Below are 16,944 nucleotides of genomic sequence, written 5' to 3' on the forward strand. Positions count from 1 at the left end.
CCAGTGCTGGCAGCCGTGCGCTGGAGTACGGCACGGATGGTGATGGTGATGGGGGTCTGTCTTTCCAGTGGCTGCTCTGGGGAGAAGGGCTGTGGGGCAGCTTTTCCGGTGGTGTGAGATACTGGCTCTGGACGTTCAGAAGGGTATTCGTTGTCCTGTGTCTGATGCCAACCGCATACAAACTGCTAGCGAGGTAGTTTGTGTGTTCTGTGTGTGACTGGATACACCCAAAGAAACACAGTTTTCCAGAAAAAGATGAGCATACGCATGAGACTCTTTCAAAGAGCATCTCTAGTTGAAGCACGCAAACTCTCCAGCTCTTTAAAAATGTTGGTGCTCAAGTACTGCGCTGGTTATGGTGGTGCAGGGTCTAGACAAACACTTGAAGAGCAGCGAAGGGAACACATCAGTCAGAGCAAGGAAAGGGTTACCAAAAGCTTTTCATTCCATGGACAATTTGCTGTCTTTTTAGTCTTTCCTTATTCATCCTTTCCTTTGTCACCTCTCTCCTTATTTGTACTTTTCTTTCTCATGCCCCTCCTTTTCCTGCATCGATACACTTTGAAAACAGTGCTGCAATGCTCCCTAGTTCAAGATTACAGTGTACTTTACGAGGTATGATTTAATTAGGGGCCTTATTATGTTTTCAGCAGCTTAAGGTGGGCCTTTCAACTTATCTACCTAATTGGTTGCACAAGAAGTTTCACAGCCCATGACAAAACATTGTCAGTGATCAAAGTCTGAATTCTACATAAAGGAAAAATATTAATAATAAGATTATTCTTCAAGTGTGCACTGCTAATTATGTCCAGAATGTAACTGTAGAAGCACTTTTGACTGATGTGAGCTTTGTCTAATAAACATGAGTCTTCAGTGAGCTATGAAAAGTGACGCCTCTGACTTTACAACGCTGGTGTCTAATTTTGCCACTGAAGATGTTTTAAATATTTTCCTGTGCTGTTCTTCTCCCCACATCCCTCCCTCCCTGTCTCCAGGTGACAACACCTGAGGTGATGATGCCCAGCAGCATGTTTCTCCCGGCAGCCGCTCCAGAGAAGGACGGGAACTCAACTGCGGAGGAGCTGGGGAAGCAGCCTGGTGAGTGGGGGTCAATGAGGTCTACGAGTCCCACCACTCCCCCAGCTCCCAACACCTGGTCAGGGACTGTGTCTGGGGACATCTCCGCCCGGGTGAGCTCCATGCGCCCAGCTGCCTCCTGAGAACCACAGTCGGACGGTGCCCAGCAGGGCCGTCTCCCTTCATCTGTGCCGCAAAAGGCTGGTGCCCCGGCTGTCCCCATGGCAGGTCAGAGCAGGGCGGCTCGGAGCTGAGGAGCACAGCTCACCACCGTGGCGATTCGCGTGGAAATGGTGTTGCGTCCTTGCAAAGGAGAAGACCAGATGTGAGCAGCGAAAAGCAGAGGTGGTGGAGGGCTGAGGGGATTGATAGAGAAACGCTGAAGGTTGCAGCTGCTGGCCGCAAACCGTGCTCCCACCTCTGCTGTACTTGCTCTGCTGCCATCGTAGATCAAGTACATACGCTGGGCACACAGTTTGGGGAGCTTTGGGCTGCTGTGGTCCTCACCCAGTCCAAATCTCCTCTGTCTTTTTCATTGCCATGCTGTGTTACGAAGGCATGGCTGTAAATCCATGGCTATTTAGTCCTGGCTTTGTAGTGTGGTGTGAGAGCATCCCAAGAACATCATTCTGCGTGGGCAGAAGTGTCTGATCTCAAACCTGGCAGGGAAGCAGTGCCGGTCTTCCTTCTGTGCCCTCTTGAAAGGTCTGTAAGGAATCTGGGAATGACGACAGCCATCGCTTCCTTTCAGGCAGACGGCCCCAAGGCAGGGATGCTGCTGGGGCACCACTGGCACAGCCAGGGTAGCTAATGGGCAATGGGATCCCTTTTTTGGCTTCTGCCCGTATCATGCTGTCTTTTCTGGCAGGGCTGTGCTCTTAGACCCTGGAAAAGTGGCAGTGGACTGAGTGCTTGTTCCTTCTTCTCCCATCCTCCCTCAAACAGCACCCTTTGAGCTGCTGCCAGCAGGACCTGAATTTCATTCCTGTTGTTCTAGCTTTGATAGGACCAAGACTCAAATACTACCTTCAATTTGATGAACCTTCTTATCGGAAAAGAGGCAGGACATCAAAGAAAAACAGCAAAGACAGACAGGTGGCTGAATGGCCTTCACTTAAAAGGAAGAATTAAAGGTGATAAATGCACTAAGGGAACATGTGTGTGTGAATAATTTCCAGATACTCAAAGTGGGCAAGAAAGTAAATTGTGTAGGTTTATGCAATGGGCCATGATGAGGGTAATGGGCTGATATTAAAATAAATGAATGAAGATAGAGGAGAAATGTTAGAAATAGCTATCATCTCTCAGAGGAAAAAACACGGCCATATTAGGGACAAGAAGAGGGTGCTGATCAGCCCTTGTGTGCTGGTGTAATTTTCAGGTTTGCTCTGATTTTGTTTTCACAGAGATCTCTGAGGACTCGGGAAAGAGTCTTTTGCCATCGGAAAGCACAGAGCACAGCGGAGATCCCAAGCCCGTTCCAGCCGATCAGAGCTCTGCCAGGGAGGACTCGGGCTTCCTCTGCTGGAAGAAGGGCTGCAACCAGGTGTTCAAGAGCTCGGCAGCCCTGCAGACACACTTCAATGAAGTTCACGCAAAGCGGCCTCAGCTGCCGGTGTCCGATCGCCACGTCTACAAGTACCGTTGTAACCAGTGCAGCCTGGCGTTCAAAACCATTGAGAAGCTGCAGCTCCATTCCCAGTACCACGTCATCCGGGCGGCCACGATGTGCTGCCTCTGCCAGCGCAGCTTCCGAACCTTCCAGGCCCTGAAGAAGCACCTGGAAACCAGCCATCTGGAGCTGAGCGAGGCTGACATTCAGCAGCTGTATGGTGGTCTCTTGGTCAACGGGGACCTCCTCGCTATGGGCGATCCTTCACTTGCAGAAGACCACACTATAATAGTCGAGGAAGATAAGGAGGAGGAGAGCGACTTGGAAGATAAGCAGAGCCCGACAGGTAGCGATTCAGGGTCAGTGCAAGAGGACTCTGGCTCAGAACCGAAAAGGGCCCTACCCTTCAGGAAGGGCCCTAACTTCACTATGGAGAAATTCCTAGATCCGTCTCGCCCTTACAAGTGCACAGTCTGCAAGGAGTCTTTCACGCAAAAGAACATTCTCCTGGTCCATTACAATTCAGTTTCTCATCTGCATAAACTGAAAAGAGCCCTCCAAGAGTCTGCTACTGGGCAGCCCGAACCTACCAGCAGCCCAGACAACAAACCTTTTAAGTGTAACACCTGCAACGTGGCCTACAGTCAGAGCTCAACCTTGGAGATCCACATGAGGTCTGTCCTGCACCAAACCAAGGCTCGCGCGGCCAAGCTGGAGGCAGCTGGGGGCAGCAGCAGCAGTAACGGAGCTGGCAACAGCAGCAGCAGCAGTCTCTCTTTGGGTTCATCCACGCCAAGTCCAGTGAGCGCTAGCAACAGTAATACTTTTACAACCACCAACACAAGTAATTCGGGCACAACCCCCGTTCCCAGCCTGCTCAACCAGGTATCCAGCGACAGTGTGGGAATTCCTTCTTTAGGTAACCCTGTAAGCACTAATATCTCCTCACCTTCGGAGCCTAAAGAGGTAAACCGAAAGAAGCTGGCAGACATGATTGCATCCAGGCAGCAGCAGCAGCAGCAACAGCAGCAGCAGCAGCAGCAGCAGCAAGCTCAAACCTTGGCACAGGCACAGGCCCAAGTCCAGGCCCATCTGCAACAAGAACTGCAGCAGCAAGCTGCTCTCCTGCAGTCTCAGCTGTTCAACCCAGCACTTTTGCCGCACTTTCCGATGACCACTGAGACCCTTCTGCAGCTTCAGCAACAGCAGCATCTTTTGTTTCCTTTCTACATCCCCAGTGCCGAGTTCCAGCTCAATCCAGAAGTTAGTTTGCCTGTCACCAGTGGTGCATTGACATTGACTGGTACAGGTCCAAGTCTGCTGGAGGACCTGAAAGCTCAAGTTCAGCTCCCTCAGCAGAGCCATCCACAGCTCTTACAGCAGCAGCAAGGTCAGCTGTCCTTGTCACAACCTCACTCCGTCCTTATACAGCAGAGCCAGCACCCTGAGAAGAAGAATAAATCCGTAGTGAAGGAGAAAGAAAAAGAAACCCCACGGGAAAGGGAAGGTGCAGAGAGGGGAGACAATAATGTAGCATCTAAGGAGTCTCTGCCGGATAACTTAAAGCCCAAAGAGAAGAAGGACTTTGTACCAGGCAGTAGTTCGGAGCCCTCCTTACTGCCTCCGCGTATTGCCTCTGATGCAAGAGGGAATGCCACAAAAGCCTTGCTGGAAAACTTTGGCTTTGAGCTTGTCATTCAGTATAATGAGAACAAGCAGAAGGTCCAGAAGAAAAATGGGAAGACAGAGCAAGGTGACAACTTGGAAAAGCTTGAGTGTGATACATGCGGCAAGTTCTTTTCAAACATCCTCATCCTGAAGAGCCACCAAGAGCATGTTCACCAACATTACTTTCCCTTTAAGCAGTTAGAGAGATTTGCCAAACAATACAGAGAACACTATGACAAACTGTACCCGCTAAGGCCTCAGACCCCAGAGCCACCGCCACCACCTCCACCGCCCCCACCTCCGCTCCCTCCAGCACCTCCTCAGCCGGCTTCTACTCCTACCATTCCTACTTCTGCCCCACCGATTACCTCTCCTACGATCGCACCAGCCCAGCCGTCTGTGCCACTCACCCAGCTCTCCATGCCAATGGAGCTCCCCATCTTTTCACCACTTATGATGCAAACCATGCCACTACAAACGTTACCTGCTCAGCTGCCGCCCCAGCTTGGTCCCGTAGACCCTCTGCCTGCCGACCTGGCCCAGTTGTACCAGCATCAGCTCAACCCTAGCCTTCTCCAGCAGCAGCAGAACAAGAGGCCACGGACGCGGATCACCGACGACCAACTCAGAGTCCTTCGGCAGTATTTTGATATTAACAATTCCCCAAGTGAGGAACAGATCAAAGAGATGGCGGACAAATCTGGATTGCCCCAGAAAGTGATCAAGCACTGGTTCAGAAACACTCTTTTCAAAGAACGCCAGCGCAACAAGGATTCCCCATACAACTTCAGTAACCCTCCCATTACCAGCCTGGAAGAACTGAAGATAGACTCACGGCCTCCTTCTCCAGAACCTCAAAAGCAGGAGTACTGGGGAAGCAAGCGGTCCTCCCGGACACGCTTTACTGACTACCAACTCAGAGTCCTGCAGGACTTCTTTGATGCCAATGCTTATCCAAAGGATGATGAATTTGAGCAGCTTTCTAACTTGCTGAACCTCCCAACGCGTGTTATAGTGGTGTGGTTCCAGAATGCCCGTCAAAAAGCTAGGAAAAACTATGAGAATCAGGGAGAAGGCAAAGACGGGGAACGACGGGAGCTTACAAATGACAGGTATATTAGAACAAGCAACTTGAACTACCAATGCAAAAAGTGCAGTCTAGTCTTTCAGCGCATTTTTGATCTCATTAAACACCAGAAAAAGCTTTGTTACAAAGATGAGGATGAGGATGGACAGGATGATAGCCAGAATGAAGACTCTATGGATGCAATGGAGCTCTTGACTCCAACCAGTTCCTCCTGCAGCACACCAATGCCCTCTCAAGCTTACAGCACACCTACGTCTTCAGCCAATGCAACCTCCTCAGCTTTTCTGCAGCTCACAGCAGAGGCAGATGATTCCTCCACCTATAGTTCTAAAGTAGAAGCTACAGATGAGAAACCAAAGCAGTCTGAACCTCCAAGTACACAGCAAAACCAAACTCAAGAGAAGCAAGTGCAACCAAAGCAAGAGTCTCAGCAGCAACAGGACCAAGGAGAACAAAAGACAAGTTCAGCACACCAAAAGATTTCACAGTTATCCTCCCCCTCTTCATTGCAACAGCCACCTCCCCCTCCTCAGCCCCCTCAGTGCTCCTTGTCACAGTCAAGCCCCAGTCCATCTCAGCTCTCACATCTCTCCCTCAAACCCATTCACACATCCACCCCTCAACAGCTGGCAAACCTACCTCCTCAGCTAATCCCATACCAGTGTGACCAGTGTAAGCTGGCATTTCCTTCCTTTGAGCATTGGCAGGAGCATCAGCAGCTCCATTTTCTGAGTGCACAGAACCAGTTTATCCACCCCCCATTCCTGGACAGAACGCTGGATATGCCATTCATGCTTTTTGATCCCAGCAATCCACTACTTGCGAGCCAGCTGCTATCTGGAACATTACCACAGATTCCAGCAAGCTCAGCCACTTCACCGTCAACTCCGACATCCACAATGAACACACTGAAGAGAAAGCTGGAGGAAAAGGCCAGTGCAAGCCCTGGAGAAAATGACAGTGGGACTGGAGGAGAAGAACCACAAAGGGATAAACGTCTAAGGACAACCATTACCCCAGAGCAGCTGGAAATTCTTTATCAGAAATACTTGCTCGACTCCAACCCAACACGGAAAATGTTGGATCACATTGCACATGAAGTGGGCTTGAAGAAACGCGTGGTGCAAGTTTGGTTTCAGAACACCCGTGCACGGGAAAGGAAGGGGCAGTTCAGAGCTGTAGGGCCTGCCCAAGCCCATAGACGGTGTCCCTTCTGCCGAGCTCTCTTTAAAGCAAAGACAGCTCTTGAAGCTCATATCCGATCCCGTCACTGGCATGAAGCCAAGAGAGCTGGATACAACTTGACGTTGTCTGCTATGCTCCTAGATTGCGATGGGGGACTCCAGATGAAGGGAGACATCTTTGATGGAGCAAGCTTTTCCCACATGCCACCAACTAGCAGTGATGGACAGAGTGTTCCTCTCTCCCCAGTGAACAAGAGCATGGAACTGTCACCTCGAACTCTGCTGAGTCCATCCTCCATTAAGGTGGAAGGCATAGAAGACTTCGAGAGTCCCTCCATGTCCTCGGTCAATCTGAGCTTTGACCAAACAAAGCTGGACAATGATGACTGCTCTTCTGTCAACACTGCAATCACAGACACTACAACAGGAGATGAAGGGAACGCAGACAACGACAGTGCAACAGGGATTGCAATGGAAACCAAATCAGCATCGGGACCCAGTGAAGGTCTGACAAAAGCTGCCATGATAGCAATGTCTGAATATGAAGATCGGCTGTCTTCTGGCCTGGTCAGCCCAGCTCCCAGCTTTTACAGCAAAGAGTACGATAATGAAGGTACTGTGGACTATAGTGAAACATCCAGCCTTGCAGACCCCTGCTCACCCAGCCCTGGTGCAAGTGGTTCAGCCAGCAAGTCTGGAGAGAGCGGGGATCGGCCCGGACAGAAACGCTTTCGCACTCAGATGACTAATCTCCAGCTAAAAGTTCTTAAGTCATGCTTTAATGACTACAGGACACCTACCATGCTGGAGTGTGAGGTCCTGGGCAATGACATTGGACTGCCAAAGAGAGTTGTTCAGGTCTGGTTCCAGAATGCTAGGGCAAAGGAGAAGAAGTCCAAACTCAGCATGGCCAAGCATTTTGGTATAAACCAAACAAGTTACGAGGGACCCAAAACAGAGTGCACTTTGTGTGGCATCAAGTACAGCGCTCGGCTGTCTGTACGTGACCATATCTTCTCTCAACAGCATATCTCCAAAGTTAAAGAAACCATTGGAAGCCAGTTGGATAAGGAAAAGGAGTATTTTGACCCAGCTACTGTACGTCAGTTGATGGCTCAGCAGGAGCTGGACCGGATCAAAAAAGCCAATGAGGTTCTTGGTCTGGCAGCTCAACAGCAGGGCATGTTTGATAACACCCCTCTGCAAGCTCTTAACCTTCCTGCTGCATACCCAGCACTACAGGGCATCCCTCCAGTCTTGCTCCCAGGCCTCAACAGCCCATCCTTACCAGGCTTCACTCCATCCAACACAGGTGGGTATGGATATTATCACACTGCTCAGAGACACAGCTTAACTTGACGCATCTTTAGCACAAGCGGATCCCTTGAGAAAGAATGACTGATAATAGGATGCCCAGCCCTTTAGTCGAGCACGTTTACTTGACAGCGAATAAGCAATAGGTATTTTATCTTTAATTCCTGAACTCGGGTTTTCTAGCAAAGTCTGAAATAGAGCAAGATCTAGACACGCTGCATATCTCTGTTCTGTTAGCACAGACTAAAAATTCTGAAGCACCTTCAAGGAATGGAAAATAGAGGATTTATCAAATGGAACAGGAAAAGGACTAATGTGCTGAATGCATTGTTCATTATGCCTTTCCTTTTGTTATTCAGTTTATGTAGTGCCATCCCAAGTTTTTAATCATTCTGAACCATTTCTAGGGAAAAGTGTGGTGTGCCTGGTAGCACTGGTGAGAGAAACCTGGAGCATCTTTAGGTAGCGGCCTTACGGTGACCTCCAGGTCAAATCCCGATGCAGCTGTGCCTTGGTTTTTGAGCAATGGCTGGGCACAACCTGAAAGTACCTTCTCAGCAAACGACGGTGTAGTCGTGGGACAAATCTCCTTTGTATTTTAATAAGAATTTTCTTAGCGATACTACACAAAAATGAAATTGGGCATAGTCCTTTGGGTGACCTAATCGCAGATATTGGACTTTGTTTTTTGAGGATACTCCTTTCCCTTGTACCTGGTGGATGGGTGGAAAGTATAAGATGCATAGCAGAGACTGGCAGTGGAAGAGCAGACTAGCAGTGACCTAGAAAACGTGATCCAAGGGCCTTATTTCACCCCTGCTACATCCGTGGCATCCCAGAGACATGCCTGTGTCTGAATTGCCACTCATGACAGAGTAATTGATGTTCTCTGGGAGACTTGCTTTCACGTGGCAGACTTCTCTGTTTACTTCTGATGATCCCTCTTCGAGTTGACGTTCACCAGGGCAGCTCCACGTTTACAGAGGTATCCCGAGAACTGATTCCAGTGTCTTGTCTCAGCAAGAGGCTGAGTCTGTCTGAGGCTGGAAAGCCCGTGACACCGTAACACCTGGTACGGTTACACCATGAGCCACTGTGCACCTTTGTTTTCTACACTGTGGCAATACAGGTCTACCGCTATTAGACAGTGTCCAGGAATGGTAACTTCCTCTTACTGTACTGAACTAATTGGCTAATGATGAGTTATAATCCATGGTGTGAACCCTAAATAGGATCTGAGCGTCTTCCTAGCTTCTTAATCGGAAATCGGAGTGCTATCAGTCTCCAAAAAGACTTTCTGATGCTTTTATTCAGCAGGCTGACTCTGAAGTTCCCTTTTCAACAGATTGAAAAACTCATTGCAGATGCCGCCAGGTAACATGGTTGTGTCATGTTAATAAAATGGCCGTCTTCTTTTGTCATCCCGGAGGTAAATCTTTGGATAAGCAGAGCAAAGCCCTAGACAAAAGGATAGTAGCTGGTGTGAGCAGCTACGTGGAACTTGAACAGCTCATCTGACATTCGCAGGGGGGACTGGCTGCAGAGCTGCTCGCTGTAAATCGCATCAGTAGTGCCTGAAGTTTGTGTGTGGTTGCAGGGACATTGGGTATAACAGCCTAAAGAGAGCCCTAGAGACCCGTGACTCAAAACAGGCATCGTTCTCTCCCTCGGAAGTGGCTGCGTTCACCTTTTTCTCCATTACTGCTCGTCTCTGAAATATCTTCTGTTGACAAATGAAAAAGAGTAAAATCTCGCTGTATTTGTTGGGTTCTGGCCTTTCCAAAGATGATCCACTCTCTTGGAGTCACGATCTTTTTTTCCACGAGAGCAGCAGAGGGGATTACCTTGTAGCATGGTTGCTGATGTCCGTGTCAGAAAGTCCTATCAGAGAGCTGAAAAGATCAGAGTAAGTTTTTCTGGAATCTGGAAGAGCTTTCTGCTGGCAGTTAGGGCCTCTGCAAAGCTTTTTTGCATAGTTACAGAACTCTTCCCATGCCCCCCAAAGCGAAAGTAAAATCGTTCTTGACTATGGTTGTAGGATAGGTCATGGTAATGAAACCATTTTTAAAAACAGTTGCTGTTAGAAATTCTTGTGTTCAGGGCCGCTGCCCATTCCTGCTCCTTGAATCTAGCCCTAGCTACATGCCTGAAGGGCGTCTTTGCATGCCAGGACTTTTTCATGCGATACTTCTGTTCTTACCAAAGATCTTGTTTCAGAGGCCAGAAGCAGGCCAAGAGGATCTCTTTGGCAAATTATATACAGCCTATCGCAGATAGCTCTGTGCTGTTTACTTAGTACCCCAAATTTTAACAAGATCTAAAATTACTTTTTTGCACTTCAATCTATATTGTTGCTTTTATTTTTCTCCAAAGACCAGAATGTGTCCTGGGGAGATGGGGCTACGTACTATGAATGTTAAAAGCAATCAGCGACTGCCTAGACAGGACTAAGCTATTTAGAAAGTCAAACAGACTATTTGTGGCCTTTAGATAAAGCTCCAAAGGTCAGGCCATCTCAGCTCAAAGCCTGTCGAAGCAGATAAGGCTGTGCATCCAGGAATGTTATGAATTAGCCGCTGCTCCTACGCTTGAACCTCTCAGGGACTGTTCAACTAGGGAACATCAGTTTCAATGGCATCTATCCATAATATGCCCTTATCTGAAATCTATAAGGCTGCAGCGTGGAGGCTCACTTCATACCTTCACAAATCACTATTGTCTCGGTACCGCGTCAGGAGCGGATGCAGGTTTCAGAAGGGCTTTGCATCAGCCATCGCTGAATTCTCCCGGCTCTTGGCCGCCCTCCTCCCAGCCGTCCTGCAGGGCGGCTTCGCCAGGCTGGCCTCCGCAGAGCCACGGCGGCTCGGCCTCCTGCCCGTCGCCCGGGAGGCCAGCGTCAGGCACGGGTTTCCAGCGTCGGGACGAATGCCGCGCTGTAGGCAGATGAGCTGTTTGTACCAGGGTGTAGTGCGGCCAGGTTTTGGAGGGTGCTTTGCTCCCCATAGCTGCCGGCTACTACTCAGAGCACGAAGCTGCAGGAAAGTGGTTCCTGTGCTGCATGTTGAGAAGCATGGAGTCCTTCTGGGCTACACCAACTTCACAGGGCATGCTTAAGTGACGGGCTCTTGCGATGCAGCTGTGCAGGCAGCAGTCTGGGGCTGGGTGTCCAGAAGCCTGGGGAGCATGAGTGTCTTTGCACAGAATTTACACCTTGTGCTCCCTCCATCAGCCTCTGCCCCAGGTCCTGCCGGCTGCTCTGGCCGAGGGCCTGGGTGTGGGGCTGCCTGCTAGCGGCAGGGGTGAGATGGTTGAGGATGCCTACACTTGTTCCTCAGGATCGATTATGGTGATTTAAGACCTCACCAGGATAAACGGGGCAGCTGCAGCTCGGGCGGAGCTGTTGGCCCCAGCCCCTAGCTGTGTTCGAGTCCCTCTTACACTGCCTTCGCGAGGCAAAGGAGCCCTGCAGCAGCTGGATTTCCCTGCCGGGAATCACCGCCTGCCCTGTGCACAGCGATTTCTCTGCTGGCGTGCTTCCCCTTGGAAAAGACTGTAAGCTGCCACCGTGCCCCAGATCATCCCCAAAAGGGGCAGTTGCTCCTCTCCTCTTACACTGGATGTATCACAGAAGAGGTACAACCTAAAATAAAAGTTACCGTGCCTCCACGGCTGACTCCTAGTGCTGCGACTGTTCATACTCAGACCGCCTTTGAGCAGTTACCGTCGCAGCTGTGGGGACTCGGGCTTTGTTAATGAAAGGTTAGCTTTCCTTCAACGGTTTTGCAGCAGGGCTGGATCCTGCAGCAGGTTCCTGGCTCCAGAGCCACGGAGCGTACGGGGCCGTGCCACCAGAACGTTAGAGCTTTGTTTCATTTTTATTTTCCCCAAATGGCATTGAGGGACTTCCCAAGCAAAACGTTCCTTTTTTGGGAGCACATTCGCCAACCGCAGTGGGCCTGACTACTGGATGTGACTCTGGGAGCCACGCTCCTCTTGCCCCAGCTGCTGTCAGCTGTGAGAGTAGAAGTCGTCACCGGGGGACTGTGGTGTTACTGGCTATTCCTGCTGTGGGGAAGATGGGCAGACTTCACATTCCACCATTAATCCATCTCCTTTGAGAGGAAGCATCACGACGCTTTTAATTGCACCCAAAACACGACGTTCATGCCCCGGGGGGATGTCTGAATTCCGCATAAACTCTGAAATTACTCAGAAGCTGTGCACCCAAGGCCTCTTACATTGGGAGGAAGGAAGGGGTTACATCAGAGGTTTGGATTCGTAACATCAGCCTAATTAGGGCAAAATAACTTAGATTTAGCCTGTTCAGTCCTCTTCAGTTGCCATTACCAGGGCTTTCTAATCTGTGGAGATTTTAACGAGATTGACAGTATCTAGCGTTACGGCCATTTGGCAGAGCACTTTCCTTCTGCTGGAGTCCTTCGGCCAAAGGACCGGTTAGTGCAGACGTGGAAAAGTGCCTGTCCCTGACGTCAGCTGTTAATCATTCGGGAATTTCAGAGGGGTCAGTAAAACAACAGCTATGCTGAGCGTCCCGGGCGGCTGGTGGGTGTCCCCGGCAGAGACACCGCGTTCGATGCTGCCGGGCCGCGTGGCCGAGCCGGCCGCGGGTGACAGAGGCTGACGAGGCACGTCCCCACGGCACGGGGCCTCAGGGAGCAGGGAGAGGAGCGGTTGTCCCAGAGGAAGCGGGAGCGGCGGACGGGCTCTCCGACCCGCGCTGCTGCGGCGTGAGAGCTCGGGCCGGTGGCTGCCCTCGTGCAGAGGAGATGGCAGTGCAGGGGCGGTCGCAGGGTGGCCCAGGGTCACCCCGCCTTGTGCTTTCTGCCTGCCCAGCGCCGAGTGACTCCTCACCTCTCTCTCCTCCCTCTTGCAGCTTTAACTTCTCCCAAACCCAACCTGATGGGCCTGCCCAGCACAAGCGTCCCTTCGCCCGGCCTCCCCACCTCTGGATTACCAAATAAGCAGCCCCCGGCCGCGCTGAGCTCGCCCACCCCGGCACAAGCCACGGCGGCCGTGGCCCCGCAGCAGCCGCCGGCAACGACCCCGCAGCCGCAGCCGCAGCAGCCGCCCCCGCCGCAGCGCAAGGAGAAGGAGAGCGAGAAGGCAAAAGAGAAGGAGAAGGCACCCAAGGGGAAGGGGGAGCCCCTGCCAGGGCCCAAGAAGGAGAAGGGGGAGGCGCCGGTGGGCGCCCTCTCGGCCCCGCTGCCCGCCATGGAGTATGCGGTGGAGCCCACCCAGCTCCAGGCGCTGCAGGCCGCCCTGAATTCGGACCCCACCACCTTGCTGACGAGCCAGTTCCTTCCCTACTTCGTCCCCGGCTTTTCCCCCTACTACGCCCCGCAGATCCCCGGCGCCCTGCAGAGCGGGTACCTGCAGCCCATGTACGGCATGGAGGGGCTCTTCCCCTACAGCCCCGCGCTGTCGCAGGCCCTGCTGGGGCTGTCCCCCGGCTCCCTGCTGCAGCAGTACCAGCAATACCAGCAGAGTCTGCAGGAGGCATTGCAGCAGCAGCAGCAGCGGCAGGCGCAGCAGCAGCAGCAGCAGCAGCAGCAGCAGCAGCAGCAGCAGCAGCAGCAGCAGCAGAAAGCGCAGCAGCCCAAAGGAAGCCAAACCCCCGTCCCCGCGGGGGCTGCCACCCCGGACAAAGACCCTGCCAAAGAACCCCCCAAGCAAGAAGAGCAGAAGAACGCACCCCGCGAGGTGTCCCCCCTCCTGCCCAAACCCCAAGAAGAGCCCGAAGCGGAAGGCAAGGGCGCGGACTCCCTCTGCGACCCCTTCATCGTCCCCAAGGTGCAGTACAAGCTGGTTTGCCGCAAGTGCCAGGCGGGCTTCGGCGACCAGGAGGCGGCCAGCGACCACCTGAAGTCCCTCTGCTTCTTCGGCCAGTCCGTGGCGAACCTGCAAGAGATGGTGCTTCACGTGCCCACCGGCAGCGGCCAGGGCAGCGGCTCGTACCAGTGCGTGGCGTGCGAGAGCACGGTGTGTGGGGACGAAGCCCTCAGTCAGCATCTCGAGTCAGCCCCGCACAAACACCGAACAATCACAAGAGCAGCAAGAAACGCCAAAGAGCACCCCAGTCTATTACCTCACTCTGCCTGCCCCCCCGACCCCAGCACCGCATCTACCTCGCAGTCGGCCGCTCACTCAAACGACAGCCCCCCGCCCCCCCGGCCCCCCCCGGCTTCCCCCCACGCCTCCAGAAAGCCCTGGCCCCCGGCGGCCCCCCGCGCCCCGCCGGGGAAGCCGCCGCCGCCGCCTTTCCCTCCTCTCTCCTCATCTTCAACGGTTACCTCAAGTTCATGCAGCACCTCAGGGGTTCAGCCCTCGATGCCAACAGACGACTATTCGGAGGAGTCTGACACGGATCTTAGCCAAAAGTCAGATGGACCGGCGAGCCCGGCGGAGGGGCCCCGGGACCCCGGCTGCCCTAAGGACAGTGGTCTAGCTAGCGTAGGAATGGACACCTTCAGATTGTAAGCTTTGAAGATGAACAATGAAAATGAATTTAAATAAAAAAGTTAATAACAAACCAATTTCAAAAATAGACTAACTGCAATTCCAAAGCTTCTAACCAAAAAAAGAAAAAAGAAAAAAGAAAAAGCGTGGGTTGTTTTCCCATATAACGATGCCGGTGGGTTTTACATTTCTTTTTTCCTTTCCTTTTAATAAAATAAAACTTAAAAAAGAAAAAAAAAATCTGTTACATTTGTCCTTTCGAAGGTACTGTTGGTCTGGGAGACGAAAGCCCGTGCTGCCTCCTTACTGTCTTCGGAGCTTGAGCCCCTTGTACATTGCCCCTTTTCAATAACGCCCCACGTCGATAGCACAGCAGAGGCCGGCATGCACTGTATGGGAAAGCAGCCCACCTTGTGACAGTTTTAAATTTCTTGCTATCTTAGCATTCAGATACCAATGGCTTGCTAAAAGAAAAAAGAAATGTAATGTCTTTTTATTCTCAGGTCAATCGCTCACACTTTGTTCTGTTTTCAGAATCATTGTTTTATATATATATATATATAATTTCTTTCGTTTGTTTTGGGGTTTTTGTTTCGTTTTGTTTCGTTTTCGTTCCAGAAAAGGATTTTTTTCTTCTTTTTTCTTTTTTTTTTTTTTTTTTTGTTAATTTAAAATGGGCAGAAAGTATTCAAGAGAAAAACAATGTGAACTGCTTTAGCTTTTCGGGGATTTTAAGGGTAGCTTTTCTGCTGAAGCCAATTTCAAGGGGAAAAGTTAAGCACTCCCACTTTTCAGAAAAAAAAAAACCCACACAAAGAGTGTTGAGGACTCGGAGCTTAAAAAATAAGTTTTAAAACAACTGACTTTCTGTATTTATGATAGATATGACCATTTTTGGTGTTGAGTAGATTGTTGCATTGGAAATGAACTGAAGCAGTATGGTAGATTTAAAAGAAAAAACCCTTTTGTGTACATTTAGCTTTTGTATGGTCCAGCTGACGGCTTCTCATTTGATGTTGTCTTGTTCATTCCTAGCCAGATAGATTGCAATCCATCGACTCGCCTAAGCTTTTCTCCCCTTTGTACCTTTACTCCCCATTCCCCCATCCTGTAATCTTCCACTTATGGTCGCTACCTTCATTTCTTAGAGGGTGGTTGCATAATTATTTTATAAAAACTAAAGAAAGAAGTTCAAAGGGTTTTGGGGGTCAGTAGGATCCCTTGCAGAATATTTTTTGTTGGGGGTTTGAAACTTTTTAAGGCGTATACATACGATTTACCTATGTCTGTTACCCTTGTGCACTTATCTCTTTCTTATTTTCCATTTTTCCTCTTTTTTTTCTTGCCCTCTTCTTTTCCTCATTTTGTAAATGCTTCAAAGACTCTGTTCCTGAACTATAAGCGTTTGTTTCTGTTTGTGTAATTAGGCTGCACTCTGTTCCTTCTTTTAAAAAAAGGTTTTGTTACATTTTTTTTCTCTAAAGAAAATTCATGCTTTAAATAAAATCCAAAGACATACCCTTTCACCACTGGTGCAGAATGAGCAAAAAGGATTCTTTTTACTTGAGAATTTGTTTCTGATTTAAACAAACAAGTCTAAGTTTAAATAAAGAATAAAAAAAGTACCCAGGTTGTTATCTGTGCTTCTTCTGCAAGCAGAGAGACAACTCTTAGCGAAAGCCCAGCGCACCAAAAGGCAGGTTTCTCTTTCCAAGTTCTCTCCCGTGGTAGGCAGGTGGAGCGGCGAGCGCCGCAGCTCGGAGCCACGTGCGGGCAGGCGAGGAGCCGGCCAGGCACTGGTGTCCCGTCCAGCTCCGTGCCCCGGCTTGTGGGAACGCGCGGACGCACGCACGCACGCGCGCATCTCTTACGGTCCGGACTTTGAAAGGAAAACTTTGTGCTGCTAAGATGTAGGTTCTGGAGACAAATAGATGCTTGCTGTTTCACTTCCGTAGCCAAATGTCAACAGAAACAATCTCCTGCCCCCCCGTTTCCTCTGCCCCGAAAGTGCGAGAGCCTTCTCCCCATCATCTTCATCCTCCTCCTGCTTCAAAAGGGAACTTCGAAGACTGTGAACGCAGGTTCCTCCCGCCGCCTCCGGGCTTCTCCTCCCCGTGCTGAAGCCGCTCGTCGACGCTGCGAGAGACTGGAGCATTCGAGAGACGAACGTGGGGTTCATTTTCTAGCGGGACGCTTTTGTTTTTACGGATTTTTTGGTTTTAGTTCAATGAAAGACTAGATGCTGAACTGTTGTACATATTTCTAACTAGGCTAATGCACAGTGCAAATTCCTTTTTTAATTGTTTTTTAAGTAGACAATACTAAAGAGAGTACCATCTAATATTCCTACCAGTACCCAGTTGTAGCATAAGGTGTCAAAAACGGAAACAAGTACACAAAAAGCGTTTGCTGTTTTAACAAACTCTTTTCTTTTAACAAAAGTTCTTGTATCTCTCCCCGTGTTTGAGATGAACATTTTTTAAATTCTAAAGTTGTACAGTTTTTGTTTTCCATTATTTTATCTT

At 50.4% G+C, this 16,944-nt stretch overlaps 1 protein-coding gene across 5 annotated transcripts in view; it reads left to right on the forward strand.

Annotated features, from left to right (window-relative positions):
• ZFHX3 (zinc finger homeobox 3) overlaps window positions 1-15,945 on the forward strand; it is a 693,289-nt gene extending 677,344 nt beyond the window's left edge. For all 5 annotated transcript variants that reach the window (XM_072872994.1, XM_072872995.1, XM_072872996.1 and 2 more), the window contains 3 exons: window positions 996-1,098; window positions 2,484-7,940; window positions 12,837-15,945. In XM_072872994.1, the coding sequence (XP_072729095.1) occupies window positions 996-1,098; window positions 2,484-7,940; window positions 12,837-14,440 (7,164 nt within the window). In that variant the 3' untranslated portion in view covers window positions 14,441-15,945. The remainder of the gene's footprint in view (window positions 1-995; window positions 1,099-2,483; window positions 7,941-12,836) is intronic.
• Window positions 15,946-16,944: the final 999 nt, after the last annotated feature.

Source organism: Ciconia boyciana, chromosome 9 (assembly GCF_034638445.1).
Source record: "Ciconia boyciana chromosome 9, ASM3463844v1, whole genome shotgun sequence".
In the NCBI taxonomy this organism is placed as follows: Eukaryota; Metazoa; Chordata; class Aves; order Ciconiiformes; family Ciconiidae; genus Ciconia; species Ciconia boyciana.